Below are 21417 nucleotides of genomic sequence, written 5' to 3'. Positions count from 1 at the left end.
TTCAAAGTTAGATCACATAAATGGGCACAAGTCGTTGTCTAAAATAGAACAAGGTAGACTTCTGGAATGATACTTACCTAAAAAGAAGAGTGAATAATTGTGATTAAAATTGTTGTGGATTTATGAGTAGTTTAGAAAACATTCCAACATTACTTCCCGACCATAAGATTGATGTATTCTGTGCATGTGAAACGTTTTTAAATAAGCAATCTTCAAAGTTAGATCACATAAATGGGCACAAGTCGTTGTCTAAAAGTAGTAAAGGTAGACAGAGAGGAGGGTTGGCTTTTTTTTTTAATGATAGTATACCTGTAAGAAGAGTGAATAATTGTGATTAACTTTATGAAGAAATGTCATTTGAACTTTTTGCCATTGAGCTAGATTTAAGTCCTTCGAAAGTGTTATGTTGCGCCCTATATAGGCCGCCAAGTTCGACTGCTAAACAATTTGTAGAAAAGTTTGATGAACTTAGCTCGCTGATAACCCGAAGAAAATGTAAAATAGTAATATTGGGTGACTTTAAAATTGATATCAGTAATGTACATAGGGAAGTGTATTCTATGCTTTCCAATAATGTTGCTGTTGACTTAGCAACGAGTTGTATGTCCGCGGGTTTGATTCCAAATGTCGGATCCTGACGAGAATCACGGAGTCACCAGCGGAGTTAATTGATAGTATTTTCCCTAATTTTGAGACACTGGGTTGTGACGTTCTAGTTGAAGGTACATCTGACCATTTTATGATCCTGTGCGAAATTCAAACCGGAACTCCCCTTTGAGGATAAGAACACTGGAAGCTGCTTTGATTGATAAACTAAAAAAGTTTACTGTCAAAGGCGACCGGTCTCCCTATCTAGAATGTGACGACGTGGACAAAAGTATTGAGTGGTTCATCGACCAGCTCAAAATAGTACTTAATAAAGAATGTCCTTTATCAAGCCGGCAGGCTAGGCGTTATTTTAGGCGAACAAACCATGGATTATATCTGCTGTTCTGTCTTTTCTCCAGACTGAAAATAACTTCTTCAGGAAATTCATGGCAGATCCTACACATAAAAGCCAGGCCAAATTTTGGCAGTACAGAAATTATCTGAAAAAACTAATGCGATAAGCGAATCAGTCATACTATCTTCATAAATTTCAAAATACTGGAGGGTCCCCGGAAAAGACTTGGTTGAATCCTTTTTCTGAGGAAGAAAGCTTTTTTTTCTGAAGAAGCTACAGTGATGACAGTGATCAAATATGGCTATGAAGCATGGGATTTTCGAAAGTCGTATGAAGATTTGCAAGATGTTTCCCAGAGAAATTGCCTACAGATTGTTTTGGGTATCCGACAGACCGAGCGTGTTTCAAACAGGAGGCTGTTCGTAGAATAAGGTCCTAAACCACTTCCAAGAAACTATGGTGAGAGAAAGGTTGAGATGGCTTGGGTACGTTCTGTGGATGAATGATGACAGATTAACGAAGATTGTCCTTTTTGACCAACCGTCAAGAACTAAACGGAAAATAGGTCGTCCGTGGTTGAATTGGGAGGATGACATAAAGAAAGACTTAAGGGAAATGGAAATTTCCCGGGAAGGTGTGAAGAGGGAGGCTGTGAATAGATTAGGTTGGAGGAGGAGTGTGCTTAGCTGTACTGGCCTCAGGTGTCTTGGCGTTTCGGTGAGTTGTTAGTAGAAGTAGTAGAGTTAGAATTTAATTGACCCATGTGTCCTGCCCTCCCCCTTTAAAGACCCAGGAGCTATCATAGAGATTAAGAAGTGAATAAATAAAACCTAAGACGAAAGCTTAAATTTAAAACGATTTTTCGTTTGAATTTTTTTCGGAAGGGGTGGGCATAAGCGCACATAAACTCTTACTAAGGGATGCCTCCATTTAATATACGACTCTAAATAGTTGTTAGTAGTAGTGTTAGAATTTAATTGACCCATGTGTCTTGTCCCCCCTTTTAAAGACCAAGGAGCTATCATAAAGATTAAGAAGTGAATAAATGAAACCTAAGGCAAAAGCTTAAGCTTCAAACAGTTTTTCCGGCCGTGATATCTAAATGTATAAACGGAAGGGGTGGGCATAAGCACACATAAACTCTTACTAGGGGATGCCTCCGTTTAACATACGACTAAAATAGTAAAAAAAAAACAGTGTCACTAAGCAATTATATGAAACATATTTCTAGCATTGCTAAGTTTGTGTGGTTCAGTTATTGAAAACTGATTGATATATTACCAATTATTAAATCTGACAGACCATTAAATGACTAATGTATAACGAACGATTTGAATACTAAACACATATCCAAAAATTAGAAATTTGCCAGAAAACTAAAACATAGGGGTTCCAAAACAATCAAAATTTAAGCAAAAACTTTTGTGAAAATAATCAGTATTATAGAAAAAAGACAATATTCACCTCAATATTTTGTAGGTTTACATCTCGATTGCAGTGAATGACCAGTCTAACTAGGCACGTTAGGTCTTCTTCTTTCCTTTTTTGCTTTTTCTTCAAAGCAGTTACAGATAAAGACTGATCTATGTTTATCAACTCTTGAATGATGTCACAAGCCTTTGGTGAAGGTAAGCCATTCTCGGAACATAATTCTTTCAGCAGTTCATCCAACTGCTTTTCATTCTTCTGCAGTTCTTCAAATCTACACTCTTCATCTTCATAAGCAAAAACCACATATTGGCTATTTGCTTGTCTAGCTCTCCCTTTGCTTTGTATGTTCTGTATTATTGAGAAAACGTTTGAAAATCGAATCACCAATGCACAATCAGGAACATCAATCCCCTCTTCAAGTATTGATGTCGAAATTATCAAATGACTATCTCCTCTTTTAAATTCTTCGGATATATTTTTCTGCTGTTCTTCCCAGCCCATACCATCGTGACCGCTATTCCCAACAACAACCAATGGATTTAATTCAGGAAACTCCTTTGATAAGTGCCTCCACAGTTTTCTACATAATTCTCTGGTGTTAACAAACACAATAACTTTAGACCCATTGTAATTTTGGATATGTTTAGAGAGTTCCATCATCTTTGGGGAAATATTCTGATAATTTTGATACCGCACAATGAGATCCTGAACGCCAGGTAACACAGAAGCATTAGTAGTTGATAACATAGCAACTGCTTCTGGAATACTGATGTCTCGGCATATTTCAATTGATCCTAATAAACCAAAAAGCCCTTCAATCTCTTCAGGTTTGAAACCATAGGCAGCATAGCTGTCATTAAAAATATTATCTTTCACAGCCCGTAACTGGCCTTTCACTATGTGCGTGTTCGAGTCAGTTAGCATTTGAAATTCTTTTCTATATGCTTGAATTTGTTGAATAAACGAGTTAAACTGAATTTGAGCATCTTGAATGTACGATCGAATTTCGTCGGGTATCTTTAATGTAACAAGACTCTCCTTTCGCTCATGCTTGTATGACAGACAAGGACGATAAATCACAGCCGGTTCTAAATTTTTTAAGATTTTGGGTAAAGAAACGGTGTGACTTTTATTATTCGGAACAAGTGAGGCAGTAAGTCCAAGAATCCGTGGCCTTAATTGTTCTGGACAGCTTCTGACCATTCCTAATATATCTGAAAAAGCATGACCGCCAGAGGCGTGATGACACTCATCTACAACTATGCACGAAAATTCTGTCATATTCAACGTTCCCCTAAAAAAGAACATGTTTTAAGTATGGCTGGAACAGGATTGCTTTAGACATGCAAAACGGGGATGAAACGACAGACTGAACCCTTTTCAGCTTAAAGCAGTCAAGAGAGAAGTAGTATCAGTATAGTAGAATAGGTTAGTAACAGTTGGTATTGTTAGTAGCAGTATTAACCACTGTAGGTGTACATCAAACGAAAACTAAAACCCATAGGTCATTTAAAAGAGTGGAAACTATACCACTATTCAAAGCTCAAAGTAGTCATCAGAGGAGTAGTATCAATAGAAAATAGGTAGAAACAGTAAACATTAGTAGTATCAGTATAATCATAATAGGTCTAGATCAAACGAAAACTAAAACGAGGTTTTATATTAACATTTTTGGTAAGTAGCGATGGTTACCATTACAATATTTGGTATCATTGCTGGTTATCATTACAACAATTGGCGGCAGCAACTAAAGGACCTATTAGGAAGACTTTTAGTAAAAGAATCCAAATTAACCGAAAAGATAATTTAATTTAGCATATATAGTGGCCTAGTGTGATTAAATATAAAAATTGCGGCAAACAGAAATGCTTGCCGCTCTTTACGCTAAAGTTTGACTCTTTGTCTTAGCTCTATTTTTAAAACAGTAAGAAACTTTAGCGTAAAGAGCGGGCGTCTGGATGAGCACTGCTCGTCCATTCATGAGAATGATAGAGATAGTTACATAGTATTCATTCTATTGATTGGACGTATCTCATCCAGTATCATTCTATGTACTGGGCTAGTATCATTCTATATCAGGACTAGTATCATTATATTGATTAGACGAGCAGTGCTCATCCAGAGTGTTTCCACTATGGGGATTTCCCCCCTAAAATAGGGATTTTTAAAGTCTTTTAGAGGCGAGAGTTTTTTTCTAGGGATTTGGGGATTTTTCCTCTCCCATGGACTTTTAGGGAAATTTTGGGGGGTTTTCCTTTAATTTGTTCATCATCATCATCTTCTTGATCAGAAAAGCAGGATAATTCGATTTAGGATCTGTTTCCTTGCGAATTGAACTTGGAATCACAGAGAAGAACTTCTTCAGTTGCTTAAAAAATTTTAACACCACACAGATTTTGGGATGTACAGGAGTCCTAAGTAACAAACTAGCAACAAAGAACAGTTTGAAACAGTTCCATGCTGATGTGGACTTCAAACAATAATTTCAGCTTGGACTGATCTCGATTAATGAAGTCGTATGGTTTGTCATTTTTGGGTTGTGTTTTCATAAGATTATTTGGTAGATAGCATGTCATTTTTTACAGGTCAAATAAATAAAGTTATAATATATTTTCATAGTTTTATAGGGTACGTAGTTGTTCTTACTGTAGTAAATTTTTTTGACAAGCATTGCATGTACGATTCTTTTTCTCCACAGTACTTGTATGATGTTTATTATTTTTGTGTAAAATCAAAAAAACTTGAACTCGAACTTGTAGCCAGCTTTATAAGTACTGACGTGAATAATAGAGGTAGGCTCTAACTATTCAAACACCTCTCTTACCGTTTCATTACCCTAGTTTTTAACAAACAAACTGACAGCCATTTTTTAAAAACAATGGCTCATGTAGGAATGAATGGATTGTGTGTTTTTGGCAATCCTACGTACCCAGGGGAAAATCATGAACCTTCATACTATAATTGGTAAATTATATGTTGTTCATTTTTTTTTTTACTAACAAATAAAGTGAACATACCACTCGATGTCTTTTTTTATGTTCTTTACAAATATAACAATCACTTCTATCACAAATTCAAATTTAAGCACAGTTTAAGCTCTTGAAACCAAAATATTTCTAGTTTTGGGGTATAAACAAAGCATAAAACATTGGTCTCAGCATTGAACTTCCTGCAGAAGGACTATGTGGAATCAACTAGTGCTTTAGAAATCGATGTGACCAATCGGAAGTTTTAACTTCCCCTTGAAAGCGTTTACTTGGGTCCGAACGGACAAGATTCTCTCTGTACGTCAAGGTCATATACCGCCGTCCCCCCTGATTCAATCAAAGTAGTTCTAAAAGCTGCTAGTTCTAAAATCTGCACAGGCGTTCCATATCAAAACAGTAGGCCAGATACAGAAAAGGTTCAATTTCGAAGACGACATTTACAGATATGCTGAAATGGTTGACCCAGTGTCAGCCCAATCAATTCAGTCTGCCTCTCTGCTACCTTTTGTTAGGAAGTATGGACAGATCCCATGGGACGGAACCAAAACCGAGCAGGAGTGGAGGAGGCAGAGCCTCATCGATATTGAAAACGTCAAAACATTGGATGCCGTGACCTGCTGGTGTTTGGTATTGGTGAAAAAAAATACTGCCGGAACAGAATTTGTATCCTAACCTAAAACCGGCAGTATTATTCATTTCCACTGTTCCATTTTCAAATGTCAATGTCGAGAGGTTTTTCAGTGCTGTAAAAGTAGTAAAAACTGACCGTCAGAATAAATTGAAAACATAAACTTTGCGGGGGATTCTAAAAACAAAATACATTACAGAATTACATTTTCTTTTCTATTTGCTTAATATTATTTGAAGTATATTTGAAGCTATTTGTATTTAGCTGATGATTAAAAAGCACTTTAAACGGCATGACAAGACATTCTATTATGATAGTGATAGCTAGACTTCATTCTAAGAAGCCAAAATATGTTACCTTTCAATGGTACGGGTAAAATGAGATAGGGAGAAGCGGTTCAGGGAGTAATTAGAAAATGGGAGATTTTTAGGGATTTTGGAACTGAAGATGGGGATTTCTAGGGATTTTTATAGCTCTTTATTAGGGATTTAAAAAATGAGAAAGTGGAAACACTGCATCCAGACTTCATCCAATTAAGACCAGTGTTGAAAAAGGACTATATTTTGAAGTATTCAGATAGTGATTTCAGTGTTACGTAACATAGAAAAATTATATTTTGTAAAAGTACTGGATTTAATTAGTCAGTGACCAAGAAATTTTATTTTTTCATAGCACTCTTAAAGGACTTATTGGAGTGCATCAAGATAACTCATTTGGGTAAACTGTTTATTGGATAGATAACCGACAACTTGGATTTTTGGTTTATTAGGGGGTCTTAAAAAAACCTCTTGGCAGTAAGTCTGTTTTATACGGCTTTATAGGACTAAATTCGCACGGTATCCTCTATGGACCGTCAAAATTATAGACTCCATGAAGATTATATCAGGCGGTTAGATATATTTGGTATATTGTTATGGGTCTTAACATAAGCAAACCCACCAGCGGCGGCTTATTCTTAACACAGCTCGTGAGAAATATGGCAACAAGTGTGTTTGGTCTGATCAAGTGCGTATTTTTGTCCGCCTTCCCAATGAGCATACTCCATGTAGATTATAGTCAATCGAGGACATGTTTTAGTATTTATTAATATCTTCCTTTTTTCTTTTTCTTTCCTTTCCCTTCGTTTTCTTTTATCTTCTTTCCCTTTTCCTGTCTATATTAATGATATTAAATTTGAAAAGTTTTCGTTTTGTGAATTATTTAATCAAATAATTGTGATTTATGAAATGAAGACCTTTTACCTTTGCTAATAATAATAATAATAATTTATTTATAACCCACAAAATACACAAAACGGCGGAGTAAACACACAAAAAAAGAAAAAAAAGGAAAAAAACATAACAATATAAATAACATAACCGTATAACAACATACAAAATAAATAAATTACCTCAATTAGAAAATTGGCCAAAGAGGGTCAAAAACACCAATCATTTGCTGAGTTTTAAGAGATATATCTTCAAATAAATGTTTCCGTCGCGAGGGCGCATCAATGATGTCAAATTTAGAAACGACTGTATGATTTCAATACCACCGAGGCAAACGCAGCAAATACTTGCAATACTTAAAATATACTGAGCGTATTTTCTTTGTATCCTTCTTGCGAAGGAGGAAAGCAAAACCAGAAAGAACAGCAAAAAACAGCAGGGGTACAAAAACTAGAATAAAGACGGCATAGTCCTTTTCGGTTATACCGACCACGATTTGGTGAAATTTTTCCGTTAACAACCCGCATACTTTTCAGCACGCTGGACGTAATAGCGGAGCCAGGAGACGAAAGTAACGTGGAAAAAGAGAGACCCAACCATTTAATACTTGTTGAACATGGTATAGTTGAAGAACCCAAGCAAAGAGGTTATGCTGGTGGAGGACTCCCAAAACACAAAAACTCACATTTGGAGGCATTAACTGAAAGGCCTACTGTGGATAGTGCGGCTGAAAGCCGGTCAAAGTTGGTAATTAGACTATATTTTGTCCGACTAAGAAGCAGAACATCATCAGCATATGCAATGTGACTAATGCCTAAATTATCATTGTAAAAAATTGACGGTTGAAGACGTTGGAGACACGAAGCTAAAACACATTTAAATATGCTCGGGTAACACGGCACCTTGCCTAACGCCTTTTTTAACAGGAATATACTCCCCTACAGTACCATTCCACTTCACCCTAACTGAGGAATTAGCATACCAATACTTAGGCACGGAAACAATAGAAAGGTTAACACCTGAGGCTGCTAAAGAAAACAAAGCATTTGAATGAATTAAATTATCAAAAGCACTAGATATGTCAACAGTCAAACAATACAGGGGACTTTTTTGAGCAAAAGCTTGTTTCATTAGCCGACCCACAATATGGTGAGCTTGAACACAGCCCATACCTTTTCTAAAACCAAGCTGGGAGGGCGTAAAATTGCAATAGGAGTTAATGGCCGGTAGTACTACATATTCAAATAGCTTACTAACAAAACAAGACAAAGTGATAGGACGGTAGTTAGAGCAAGCACTGGGGTCCTTACCCCTCTTAACTATGGGAGATATATAACCGGACAAAAACTATCTGGCACAACGGACTGTGCCAAACACATCTGAAACAATAACTGCAGATGCTTCAGCAGTTCAGCATAATCATTAGCAAAAGACGTGAAGCAAAGACCATCACTATCGAGAGACTCAGACTTATTCACTTGCTTAATAGCTCGGAGTATAGATTCCACCCAAACACTTCAGATTGGTTGATACGAATTGGGAGGATTGAGTTGACAAGCTTTGTAAAATGAGTCTGGAGATTAACATTAAATGAAAGCAAAATATTTTTATAATGAGAAACAAAGTCACATAGCCGTTGAGACGAACTAACTGGAGGTGAACACTTTACACTGTTTATAACACGATCCCAGGATTTCTTGTCACAAGGATCACCCCAGGCATTCAGTCTCGCCCTACGCAGGGAATATTTTTACTCTCGGTTGGTTTTCTGTTTTATTTGATGTACTGAACCAGAAGGAGGACGATCACAGGTTATCCACATACGGAGCCAGAACATAGCTTTTTGTTTAGCCATCTTCACTTTAGGATCAACTTTCCAAAGGGATTGCGAGTACCCGTTCGTACGCGCTCAGAGGGGACAGCTTTTTTAGCGGCAGACTTGAGACAGAACACTATTTGCTGATAATACGAGTTGATATCTATCCGAGTTTGTTGTACATACAGATGTTTGCAATAAGTGGAAAGGCACTTTAATAGATGATAATAACTGGGACAATGTCAATACATAAAGTGGAACATTTCTATTTTCCCAATTTTACTTTGACAACCACTTGGGAGAGTTACGTTGCACAGAGGCCATAGAGCAAGATAGTTGGCACGTGATTGGTAAATGATCGTCGTCAATTTTAGAGTCACATGAACTATTGATGAAAGTAGAGTTGAATCTGACACAATTACATGATCAAGGTTGTAAGTAAATAGAAGTAAATAGAAGATCTTTATCAGCAAGATGGAGTCCTTCGGGTAGTGAATCGATAAAGATTTCAGATAAGTCAGAATTAGATAAGAAGTCAGTGTTCATGTCGCCGGCAAGAACCCATTTAGCATTTTGTTTTGAAAGGTCGCTAAGTAGTGTTCGTAGGCGATTACATGCTTGTGAAAAAAATAGACAATGACTGCATAGTCTTTTTATTACAGGGGAAATAAATGTTTATAAATGCGGTATCACCACATTTTATTACCAAGATGTTAGCGTCACTTTGCAATAATATCGGCTGAGTCTTGTGTCTGAAATAGATGGCCAGACCTCCTGATGGTCTACCATGGCTTTTCTGGGCGGCTCTCAAGAAGGTATAATGGGTCCAAAAATGCTTTAGGCTATCAACATTCACTTTAGAGAGAAGGTGCTCCTGTAAAACACAATATCATTTTCAAGCAGCTGACTAATCAGTAGATCCTTGTCTTTTGTACCACTAATATTAAGGGACACAAAGCTAAACGGAGTTTGGGTATTCATTTATTAGCATTGTTGAGAGCCGATCGGAGAACTTTGCATTTCAGACTAAAACTTACGTGTTCCATAGTGCAATTTGCACATTTTGGCGAGGCTTGGCAAGGGCTTTCCTTGGAATCCATGTGGGCCAGAACATCTGGAACACTTGGGATGTGCTGGTGAGCAGGGACAAGCTCCAATCAGGTGATCAGTACTTTGACAGCGAAAGCATCGACGCGGAATGGATTGAAATGGCTTACCGCAAAAAATTTCGTACCCAATACGGATTCCCGACTCCCGTACCGCGTTCAGAGCGGCTTTGTCGATAAACTCGAAGCGAAGAATGCGAGAATTGCCGATTTGATTCGCACTAATAAGTCCCTCTACTGAGGCCTCTAAATCAGCTCTTGAACAGTTATGGGGTATTTCACAGACAACTGCTAAAGGCTTTTTATCAATTCCTTTGGTTTCAACGTATGGAATGGAGCTAGTAACAGTTGCAGCCAGCATTTCGGCTGAGCGCTTATCATGTACCATCACAACCCAGCTTCTGCTGCGTGGCTTAGATTTCAGAGTCACGATCCCGTCATGACCATCCAACGTTTCGAGCTTCTTCGTGCGAAGGATAGGGTCGCTGAGCTCCGGGGGTGGGTTTCTTACAACGACAGAGTAGGACGGTGTTTTCGTATTTTGAGTAGGGGCTACAAGCTTTGACTGTCCCTCAGTAAGCTTGGGACAATTGAAGAGATTTATGTATGATCTACTTCGTATTTTTGTTACTGACCTGTTTGCACAACTTATTGCGTCAGTTTGGAATCTTAATCCTTTGCTATTTGAAAATGATTTTACTTGGCGGTCTCATGAGTACATTATTGCAATGGAGCCTTATCGTTATTAAATCAAAACAAGAGCTAAGAGCTCCTATGGCACTTGTGATGATGTCGGAAGAGCAAAGAGCCAAGAGCTCATATGGTATGAACTGTAGAAAAATTATAAGAATCAATTGCTTTGAAAGGAAAGTCAGAGGCTCAGATCCGATCACCCACTCGTAAGTTAAAAATACCTAAATTTTTCTATTTTTCCTCTCCCTTCAGCCCCCCAAATGGTCGATTCGGGGAAAACAACTTTATAAAGTCAATTCGTGCAGCTCCCTGACATGCCTACCAATTTTCATCGTTCTAGCACGTCCAGAAGCACAAAACTCGCCAAAGCACTGAACCCCATCTCCTAACTTCCCCAAAGAGAGCGGATCCCGGTTACGTCAATCACGTATCTACGACATTAATAAGCGTTTTTCAAAATTTCCGATTTCCCCCTCCAACTCTCCCCAATGTCAACAGATCGATCAGGATTTGAAATAAGAGCTCTGAGAGATAAGTTCCTTCTAAATATCAAATTTCATTATGATCCGGTCACCCGTTCTTAAGTTAAAAATACCTCAATTTTTCTAATTTTTCCAAATTAACATCCCCCAAAGAGAACGGATCCGTACCAATTATGTCAATTTCGTATCTATAACTTGTACTTATTCTCCCCATCAAGTTTCATCCCAATCTCTCCACTCTAAGCGTTTTCCAAGATTTCTGCTTCCCCCTCCAACCCTCTATGTCCCCGGATCCAATTCGAATTGAAAATGGAGCATCCGAAACATAAGATTCTTCTATATATCAAGTTTCATTAAGATCCGATCACCCATTCGTAAGATACCTCGATTTTCACATTTTCCAAGAATTCGGGTTTCCCCCTCCAACTCCCTTCAATGTCACCGGATCTGGTCGGGATTTGAAATGAGAGTTCTAAAGCACAAGATCCTTCTAGATATTAAATTTCATCAAGATCTGATCACATGTTCGTAACTTACAAATACCTCATTTTTTCTAATTTTTCCGAATTACTCTCCCCCCCAACTTCACCAAAGAGAGCGGTTCTGGTCCGGTTATGTCAGTCACCTATCTTGACCTTGTACTTATTCTTTCCACATTGTTTCATCCTGATCTCTCCGCTTTAAGCATTTTCCAAGATTTCCGATCCCCCCCCATAATGTCACTGGATCCGGTCGGGATTCAAATTAAAAGATCTGAGTTTCGAGGTCCTTCTAAATATGAAATTTCATTACGATACGATCGCTCTTTCGTAAGTTAAAAATACATCATTTTTTCTAATTTTATAGAATTACCCCCCCAACTCCCCCAAAGAGAGCAGATCCATTCCGGTTATGTCAATTCCATATCTAGGACTTGTGCTTATTTTTTCCCACCAAGTTTCGTCCCGATCCCTCCACTCTAAGCGTTTTCCAAGATTTTAGGTTCCGCCCCCCAAATTCCGGTAGGGATTTAAAATAAGAGCTCTAAGACATGATATCCTTTCAAACATCAGATTTCATTAAGATCCGAACACTCCTTCGCAAGTTAAAAATACCTCATTTTTTAATTTTAATTAAAAAAATCTCTTTTGGTATTTGACCAGTCAACAACTAACTGAATTTAAGCCGGATTAACTATGTACCTGTTTGGAATAAATAACGAGTGAAATACATTTGAACTTGTAATTGATACTTGTTAGATAAATTTACAAACTTGTATATGGTTACGGGTTAAGGATTATTTGTGGATTGTGGCTGTGAGTTAGTATTCAGCACTACTATCATCTGAGTCGTGCATTGAAATATTCGGATTACTTGCAAATCGCTGGATTACTTGCCCCACTCAAAGATAAGTTATTATTTATTCTCATTGCATTCATTTAGCCAGTGTGGATCATTTCATGATTGTGCTTATTGAGAACTTCTCTGTGGATATACCTTTTTTCTTAATTGTTTTTGGACTGATACCGAGTCGTGAGTGAAATTTGCTTATTATGGACAATTGAAATACCAGTACGCTTTACTATTGCCCAGTTTTGAATTTTGCTCAGCACAATCTCGATGAGGGGTTGGACCATCAGTCGATTGTGAAATACGCTAGTGATTTTTTCCCGTATGAAGATGTTCTTGGCGCTAAGAAACTTTTATATAGCAATTGCTTCCCAGATGAGCCTATACCTCGTCGTTCGGGACCCAGTGCTAAGAATAGTTCATTGTCGGACATTACCGCTACTCTGCAGAAAATATTGATATTCCAGAGTTCGTGATCAAATCCCCCTCTGAAGTCCCTAGCATTCCGGCGTCAGCTTATTCTATCCTTACCGCCAAAGTCAAAAAGTTCCTTGATCAGCTAAAATCGTTTGCTCACCTCAATAGTCCAGAAACGTCTATAAATAGTTCTTTGGTCTCGGATAGTAAGGGTACCAATCGCAAACCCTCGTACGCCGTCGTTCTTAAATATCCGCCACCAGAACTAAGAGACCCCGTTTCTCGCAAGGAAAAGCTTGATTCTTTCGCCGGACATGACGGAATTATGTCGGTAAAGTCCGATCCGGCAAGGAAAAGATGGGTTGTTGTTACGCGGGATAAAGTTTCCGCCAATTCTCTTGCCGCATCTGCTGTTGCAAGCTATCCAAATATTCTTGCTAAAGTGATTGATCGCAAACCTCAAGGAGTAATTAGGGGACTTCCCGATAGTGTTTCTAGCAGTATACTCATCTCCGCTATTCCTGGTCTTGTTGAGGCCAGCCGGATCGGCTCTTCTCATACATTCCGTTTGAAGTTCCTTGATTCCGCTGCGCTAAAATCTGCCATTACTACAGGTCTGCGCTTGGGTTACGAGTCTTTTAAGATATCGGAATACAAAGAACTGCCCAGATGGTGTCTTAGATGCCAAAGTATCCATCATTCGTTAGCTCACTGCCCATGTGCCCCGAATGAGATGAAGTGCTCTAAATGTTCTGGATGCCATTCCAATACTAAAGATAATCCTTGCTTAGAGGCTCCGAAATATGCCAACTGCGGCGAAGCTCATGTTTCCTATAGTATGAATTGCCCAGTGATCAACCGCGCTCTGAACTCTGCTCCAAAATGAACCAAGCCACTATTTTAAGTTTTGCTTCTCTCAATATTAACGGCACAAAAGACAAAGACTTGTTAATTAATGAATTGTAAGAGCATCTTTTGACCAAATCAAACGTTTCTAGCCTGAAGCGATCTTCTGTCCACCATTTTTTTTGCAAGAGCCCAAGAAAACTAGAGGCCGCCCTTCCGGTGGCCTAGCAATTTTCTTACGTTCCCCATCAAAGCCCTCTGTGATTCATTGTGATGATAATATCTTAGCGATTCAATGTGACAATGTCGACGTTCTATAGCATCGTTCACATCTTTCGCTAAATATTGCTCCAGTTTAAAGTCTCTACTCGAAAGTCTACGTTTGAAATACCTAAATTGTGTTTTAGCTGGTGACCTTAACTGTGACATTCTAGGTACCTCCAATATGTCAATCCTCTTGCTAGAATCACTTCCTAGCATATATCACGTCGCAGTTAAGAGCCTCCCATTCACATATATTCATAACAGAGGCTGTTCAAAATTGAACCTGGATCATGTGATCTCTTCCAGTTCCAGCTTAATATCATCGATTGTCAGGGTGGATGAAGAGAAGATTGATGACGATCACCTTATTCTTAGCTGTAATTTGTCCTGTGAGCTATCTGGCAAAACCCTTTCGCCTCAGTCGAAGTGGTATACGAAGTTGAACTGGGATCGTGCTAATGTCCCAATATACCTTGCTACGCTAACTGCTTTACTGTCGACCATAAAAGTGCCATATCACCTGCTGCCAACGTCAGTTTCCTCGCCTTCAAGTAGAGTTGACCTAAATTGCTATTATTGTCAAATTGTCCATTGCCTTAAATCAGCTTCCAAAGCTGCAATGCCTGTGGATAAAGTTCGGATTGGTACAAGAAAGCCTAATTGGAACTTTGATCCTGAAGTAAAACGTGCTAAGCAAAAAGCCAAATTTTGGCTACGTATGTGGATATCATGTGACCAACCATCGTCCGGAGCTGTTTTCTCTGTGAAACAAAAGTGTAAACTTGAATATAAGGCCAGTTTAAAGAGAGCACGCTTGAATGCATGGCCAGGCCCCGCCAATAAGGCCTCCTGGAATAAGGTTATTAACAGTGAGAAATGTTCCCCATCTACCCTATCTTGTCTCCAGCTAGCTAATTTTGTTGATCATTATAAGCGTGTGTTCAGTGTATTTAATAGTTTTCTTCAGTCTTTTTTATTATAAGTTGCTAAAACCGCTTTTACCTTACCATCTCCTGCAGGCTCACGTCCAGCCTGTAGCAATATCTGAAATTCGCCGGGCTTTAAGAGAAATTAAGCGTTCAAATAGCCTTGATGGTGACGGCCTTTCTTACCGATTTTTTACTTATGATTGTCCTGCCCTACTTAACCATCTACAAATATTTTTCCAGTCTTGCTTAGCACAGTCGCTTGTTCCTGATAGTTTCCTTTGTGGCCGTGTAACGTCTATTCAAAAGCGAGGCAAGGACCCCACGTCATCTGTAAATTATCGTCCCATTACAGTATCGTGTTTTTTAAGTAAGTTGCTTGAACATGTGTTACTACCAGAAATCGAGTCGAATTGTGATTTTACGCCTTTTCAATTTGGTTTTCGGAAAAGTTTCAGTTGCTCCCATGCACATCATGTTTTAAGCCGACTCATGAAAGATGCCGTAAAAACTAAAATGTCTTTATACTGTCTTACTGTTGATATTTCTGGAGCTTTCGACAATATTGTGCACTCTCAGGCTCTATTTTCCCTTGCGGCTTCAGGTATTAATCCTTCCGTATTAAGTTTATTGTCTTCTTGGTATTCAAAGGCTAAAATTCAAGTTACCTGGAATGGCCAAAAATCAGACCCGGTAAAAATTAATAAGGGAGTTCGGCAAGGTGCCGTATTGTCTCCTAGTATATTCAAATGCGTGCTTGCATCGTGCCTGCGTCCCCTTAAAATTTCTGTTTTTTACGGTAATATTGGTTTGTTTCTATTGCATATGCAGATGACGTTCTTCTTGTTGCCCGGACTCGCCGTGGATTGCTTTCTAATTTTACTATATTAACCAATGAACTATCTAAGATTGGACTGTCAGTTAATGCGTCTATATGCCAGTTTATTTGTTTTAATAGCCCTTATGCGGTCGCTCCATTCATTGCTGGGACTGCAGTTCTGCCGTATTCTTCTTTAGTTAGTTGGCTTGGTCTGTGTTTCGGCCCAACACTTTCCACTACCTGTTCATCCCTAGTGAATCAAGCCGTGAAAAACCTACGCGTCGCTTACGAAAAAATATCCCCAAACAAAAGCCGTTACAACCGCAACTTTTTGTGCATGATTTATAACGCTAATTACTCCCCTGTGCTTTTGTTTTTATCAGGCATGGCTCATCTGTTTCGTAAGAAAGATCGACATACTCTACGTACGGCATATTTCAGATATTGCAAATTCCTCCTCCTGCTTCCTAGATGGCACCGAAACAAAAAATAATTGCTCGATTTGGTTTAATTGATGTGCCTTCTCAGATTCGGTCTTCCAGTGATGATTTATGTAAAAAGACTATCAAATTTATTCACGTTAATGACCCTCTGCAGCCTTTTTTTCCATATTGATACTGGTTAATTAGTCCATGTTGTCTTTTGTTAGTTTGAATTTTTTTTTTCTTTGCTGTTTATCGTTTTTGTTTTTGTTTATCGATAATACTCCGTCCTTTGTGTTTTTTATACTTTTACGGGTTATAAAGTTCATTCATTCATTCATTCATATATATATATATATATATATATATATATATATATATATATATATATATATATATATATATATATATATATATATATATATATATATATATATATATATATATATATATATATATATATATAAGTTGTCTGTGTGTCGAGTGACGTCCTGTTTGTCGACTGACGAAATTACAGACCGGGACATCGGGACACAAATGACGACCGGGAAACCGGGACATAGGGAATATAAATGACGACCGGGACACTCAAAGAGAAAGCGACCGGGACACAAGGAATGTTCGATTAGCAATCACCATCAACAAAGCACCGGGACACAAATGACGACCGGGACACCGGGACACAAATGACGACCGGGACACCAGGACACAGGGAATATAAATGACGACCGCGACACTCAAACAGAAATTATAGACTAGGACACCGGGACACAAATGACGACCGGGACACAGGGAAACAACTACAACAGGGACGCCGGGGGCACAGGGGGATATATAAATGACGACGGGGACACGGAGAATGTTCGATTAGCAATCACCATCAACAAAGCTCAATGGCAATCATTAGAATAATGAGGTATAGATCTGAATACAGATTGTTTTTCCCATGGACAATTATCTATATATATAAAAATAAGTTGTCTGTGGATCTGTGGATGGATCAGGTGACGTCACCTGAAAAAACTGGATCAGGTGACATCAAAACTGAAAAAAACTAAAAAAAGGCAAAAACTACAAAAAAAACTAAAAACTAATAAAAAAAATAAAAAAGCTAAAAAACTAAAAAAACTAAAAAAAGGCAAAAACTACAAAAAAAACTAAAAACTAATAAAAAAGCTAAAAAACTAAAAAAACTAAAAAAAGGCAAAAACTACAAAAAAACTAAAAACTAATAAAAAAAATAAAAAAGCTAAAAAACTAAAAAAACTAAAAAAAGGTAAAAAACTAAAAAAACTAAAAACTAAAAAAAACTAAAAAAAAAGGAAAAAACTGAAAAATAAGCTAAAATAAAGGTAAAAACCAATAAAAAACTAAAAAAAAAACTGAAAAAACTAAAAAAGGGCAAAAACTACAAAAAAAACTAAAAACTAATAAAAAAAGTAAAAAAGCTAAAAAACTAAAAAAACTAAAAAAACTAAAAAAAGGTAAAAAACTAAAAAAAATAAAAAATAAAAAAAAACTAAAAAAAAGGAAAAAACTGAAAAATAAGCTAAAATAAAGGTAAAAACCAATAAAAAACTAAAAAAAAACTGAAAAAACTAAAAAAAGGCAAAAACTACAAAAAAACTAAAAACTAATAAAAAAAGTAAAAAAGCTAAAAAACTAAAAAAACTAAAAAAACTAAAAAAAGGTAAAAAACTGAAAAATAAGCTAAAATAAAGGTAAAAACCAATAAAAAACTAAAAAGAAAAAAAGGAAAAAACTAAAAAAAATTTTCATCTAAAAAACTAAAAAAAACTAAAAAAGGTAAAAACTAAAAGAACTAAAAAAGAAAAAAATAAATGACGACACTCAAAGAGAAAGCGACCAGGACAAAAGGAATGTTCGATTAGCAATCAACAAAGCACCGGGACACAGGGAGTATAAATGACGACCAGGACATAAGTAAAAAAAAAAAATTAACAAAACTAAAAAGAAGGTAAAAACTACAAAAAAACTAAAAAGAAAAAAAAACTAAAAACTAATAAAAAAACTAAAAAATCTAAAAATCTAAATAAACTAAAAAAGAAAAAAAAAGGAAAAAAATAAAGGAGAAAAACAAAACTAAAAAACGAATGTATATACAGACCGGTACACCGGGATACAAATGACGACCGGGACACAGGGAATATAAATGACGACCGGGACACAGGGACACAACTACAACGGGGACACCGGGGGAAACAGGGGGATATAAATGACGACCGGGACAAAAAAACTAAAAAGAAAAAAAAACTAAAAACTAATAAAAAAACTAAAAAATCTAAAAATCTAAATAAGCTAAAAAAGAAAAAAAAGGAAAAAAATAAAGGAGAAAAACAAAACTAAAAAACGAATGTATATACAGACCGGGACACCGGGATACAAATGACGACCGGGACACAGGGAATATAAATGACGACCGGGACACAGGGACACAACTACAACGGGGACACCGGGGGAAACAGGGGGATGTAAATGACGACCGGGACACCGGGACAGGGAATGGTCGATTAGCAATCACCATCAACAAAGCTCAAGGGCAATCATTAGAATCATGAGGTATAGATCTGAATACAGATTGTTTTCCCATGGACCATTATATGTTGCATGTTCAAGAGTCGGTAAACCTGACAATCTATTTATATGCAAAGACAATGGGACAGCAAAGAATGTTGTATATTCGCAAGTTTTACGTAGTTAAAACCATATATATATATATATATATATATATATATATATATATATATATATATATATATATATATATATATATATATATATATATATATATATATCTATATTCACAGGTGGGACATAGGGACACAACTACAATGGCGCGTAACTATTATGGCGCGTAACGACTTACGCGCGCGGGGGGGCTTGGGGGGGGGGCGCGAAGCGCCCCCACCAACTAGGTGTTGGGGTGGCGCGAAGCGCCACCCCAACAGCTAGTATATTATATGTTGCATGCTGTCTGTCTGTCTGTCCGCATATGACGTCTGAATTATTTCATCATATACCAATTCAAAAACGAATTTATTCAAGCCAAAAAAAAACTAAAAAACTAAAAAAAGGTAAAAACTACAAAAAAAAACTAAAAAGAAAAAAAACTAAAAAAGCTAAAAAACTAAAAAAAACTAAAAAACAGAAAAAAATAAAAAAGAAAAAAACTGAAAAATAAAGGAGAAAACTAAACTAAAAAAAACTAAAAATAAAAAAAATAAAAAGGTAAAAACTACAAAAAAAAACTAAAAAGAAAAAGAAAAAAACTAAAGAAACTAAGAAAAAAGGGAAAAACCAAAAAAAGAAACTAAAAAGAAAAAAGGGGAAAAACACAAAAATTTATTTTATCATATACCAATTCAAAAACGAATGTATATACAGACCGGGACACCGGGACACAAATGCCGACCGGGACACAGGAAATATAAATGACGACCGGGACACAGGGACACAACTACAACGGGGACGCCGGGGGGCACAGGGGGATACGTAAATGACGACGGGGATACATGGAATGTTCGATTAGCAATCACCACCAACAAAGCTCAAGGGCAATCATTAGAATCATGAGGTATAACTAAAAAAAACTAAAAAAAAGGTAAAAAACTAAAAACTAAAAAAAAAGACCAATTCAAAAACGAATGTATATACATACATATATATATATATATATATATATATATATATATATATATATATATATATATATATATATATATATATATATATATATATATATATATATATATATATATATATTATATATTTAATAAAAGAAAAACTGAAAAGTGACAAAAACTATTTATTGACAAAAGCTAAGCAAGAGTTTGAATGAGGATGAACCCTTAATTGAATGACCAGTGTTAAGGACAAACAGAGAAAAGCAATATGCTATTTTCCGATGAAAAGCAAAACATAGGATAGATACAAAAGAATATATTTATGATACCTACCTCCGAAGAGAATTTATCAAAGCTCCGGCTGTGCAAACAAGTCCATCAAAAGCTCCTCCTTGCAGCCGTTGTATCATTCGTGGTGACTTGGTTTCTCCACACATTCGGCACATTTTTAATCCTGAGTCAATTTCAATAGCTTCTGCTTGCTGAAATACTAATGGTACACGATCAACAACAAATAACACCAGATGGTCTGGGTTCAGTTGTCTCATTTTTCGCATTAACATTGTTCCAACTAAAGTTTTCCCAGCACCTGTTGGAATAACAACTACAAGGTCCCGTAGCAAGGATTCAACATAGCACTGTATTTGATAGTCTCTGGGAACTTTAGAGTTTTCGGGCATATACCAGCTGAAATTGTCCACATTCTTAGGATCCGCAAACTGTATGGGGTTGGCCAATCCCTTCTCTTTTGAAGCAGGAGGAAAAACAAAGGGGGTTCCAAAAAATTGATTCACACTTCTTACTTCGACTTCGGGGAAACAATTCATGCTTGTACACCATGTTGACCTTGGTGGTAACTGTCTGTTTAACAAAACGACTTTATCGATGCCAAAAGCAACAAAAAGCGCACTGTTTGGACCGTAGGGGAGCTCTTTGCCAATGGCTTTAGAACAGTATTTGCAATTCACATTGGTAATTTTTTTTCCTTTGCTATAGGTCAAAGATTGATGTTCAACAGCACTTCGACTTTCAGGTTTTAATGAAAGATGGATCTGGTTTTCTTCCTGTTTATAAAAAATGAGAACATTTACAGCAAATAGTTGTTTTTGACAGGTCTTACATTCCATTTTGGAATTTGAACCAAATCTGAACCAAAGGAATTTGAACCAAATCTGAAAAAAATACAACCATTTGGCAAAGTATGAATCAACAGATACAGTAACAGCATAATCAAAGGGGGTGAAAATTGAAGCTTAGTACATATCGTTGTTAGAAATTGAAAAAGTTTCAATAATCAAATATCATTGAACAGAAATCACAATGAAAAGACACTAAATTGCGTAAAGTGCAAAAAATTGTGATTGCAAAAAATACTTGCATATCTATCTATATATATATAAATGAGTTGTTTGTCTGTGTGTCCGCATATGACGTCTGAATTATTTCATCATATAC

The 21417-nt window shown here is 36.8% G+C and overlaps 1 protein-coding gene across 1 annotated transcript in view; it reads right to left on the bottom strand.

Moving 5' to 3' along the window:
- Positions 1-2332: 2332 nt before the first annotated feature.
- LOC136030362 (uncharacterized) overlaps positions 2333-21417 on the bottom strand; it is a 54556-nt gene continuing 35471 nt past the window's right edge. The window contains exons 2-3 of the mRNA XM_065709284.1: positions 20296-21134; positions 2333-3668 (exon numbers count right to left, since the gene is read on the bottom strand). Coding sequence (XP_065565356.1) covers positions 2384-3668; positions 20296-21089 — 2079 coding nt within the window. The 5' untranslated portion in view covers positions 21090-21134 and the 3' untranslated portion in view covers positions 2333-2383. The remainder of the gene's footprint in view (positions 3669-20295; positions 21135-21417) is intronic.

The sequence above is a fragment of the Artemia franciscana genome, chromosome 8 (genome assembly GCF_032884065.1).
Source record: "Artemia franciscana chromosome 8, ASM3288406v1, whole genome shotgun sequence".
NCBI classification, from domain to species: domain Eukaryota; kingdom Metazoa; phylum Arthropoda; class Branchiopoda; order Anostraca; family Artemiidae; genus Artemia; species Artemia franciscana.
Note: the sequence above shows the minus strand (reverse complement) of the source record. Positions and strands in the feature narration are given on the sequence as shown.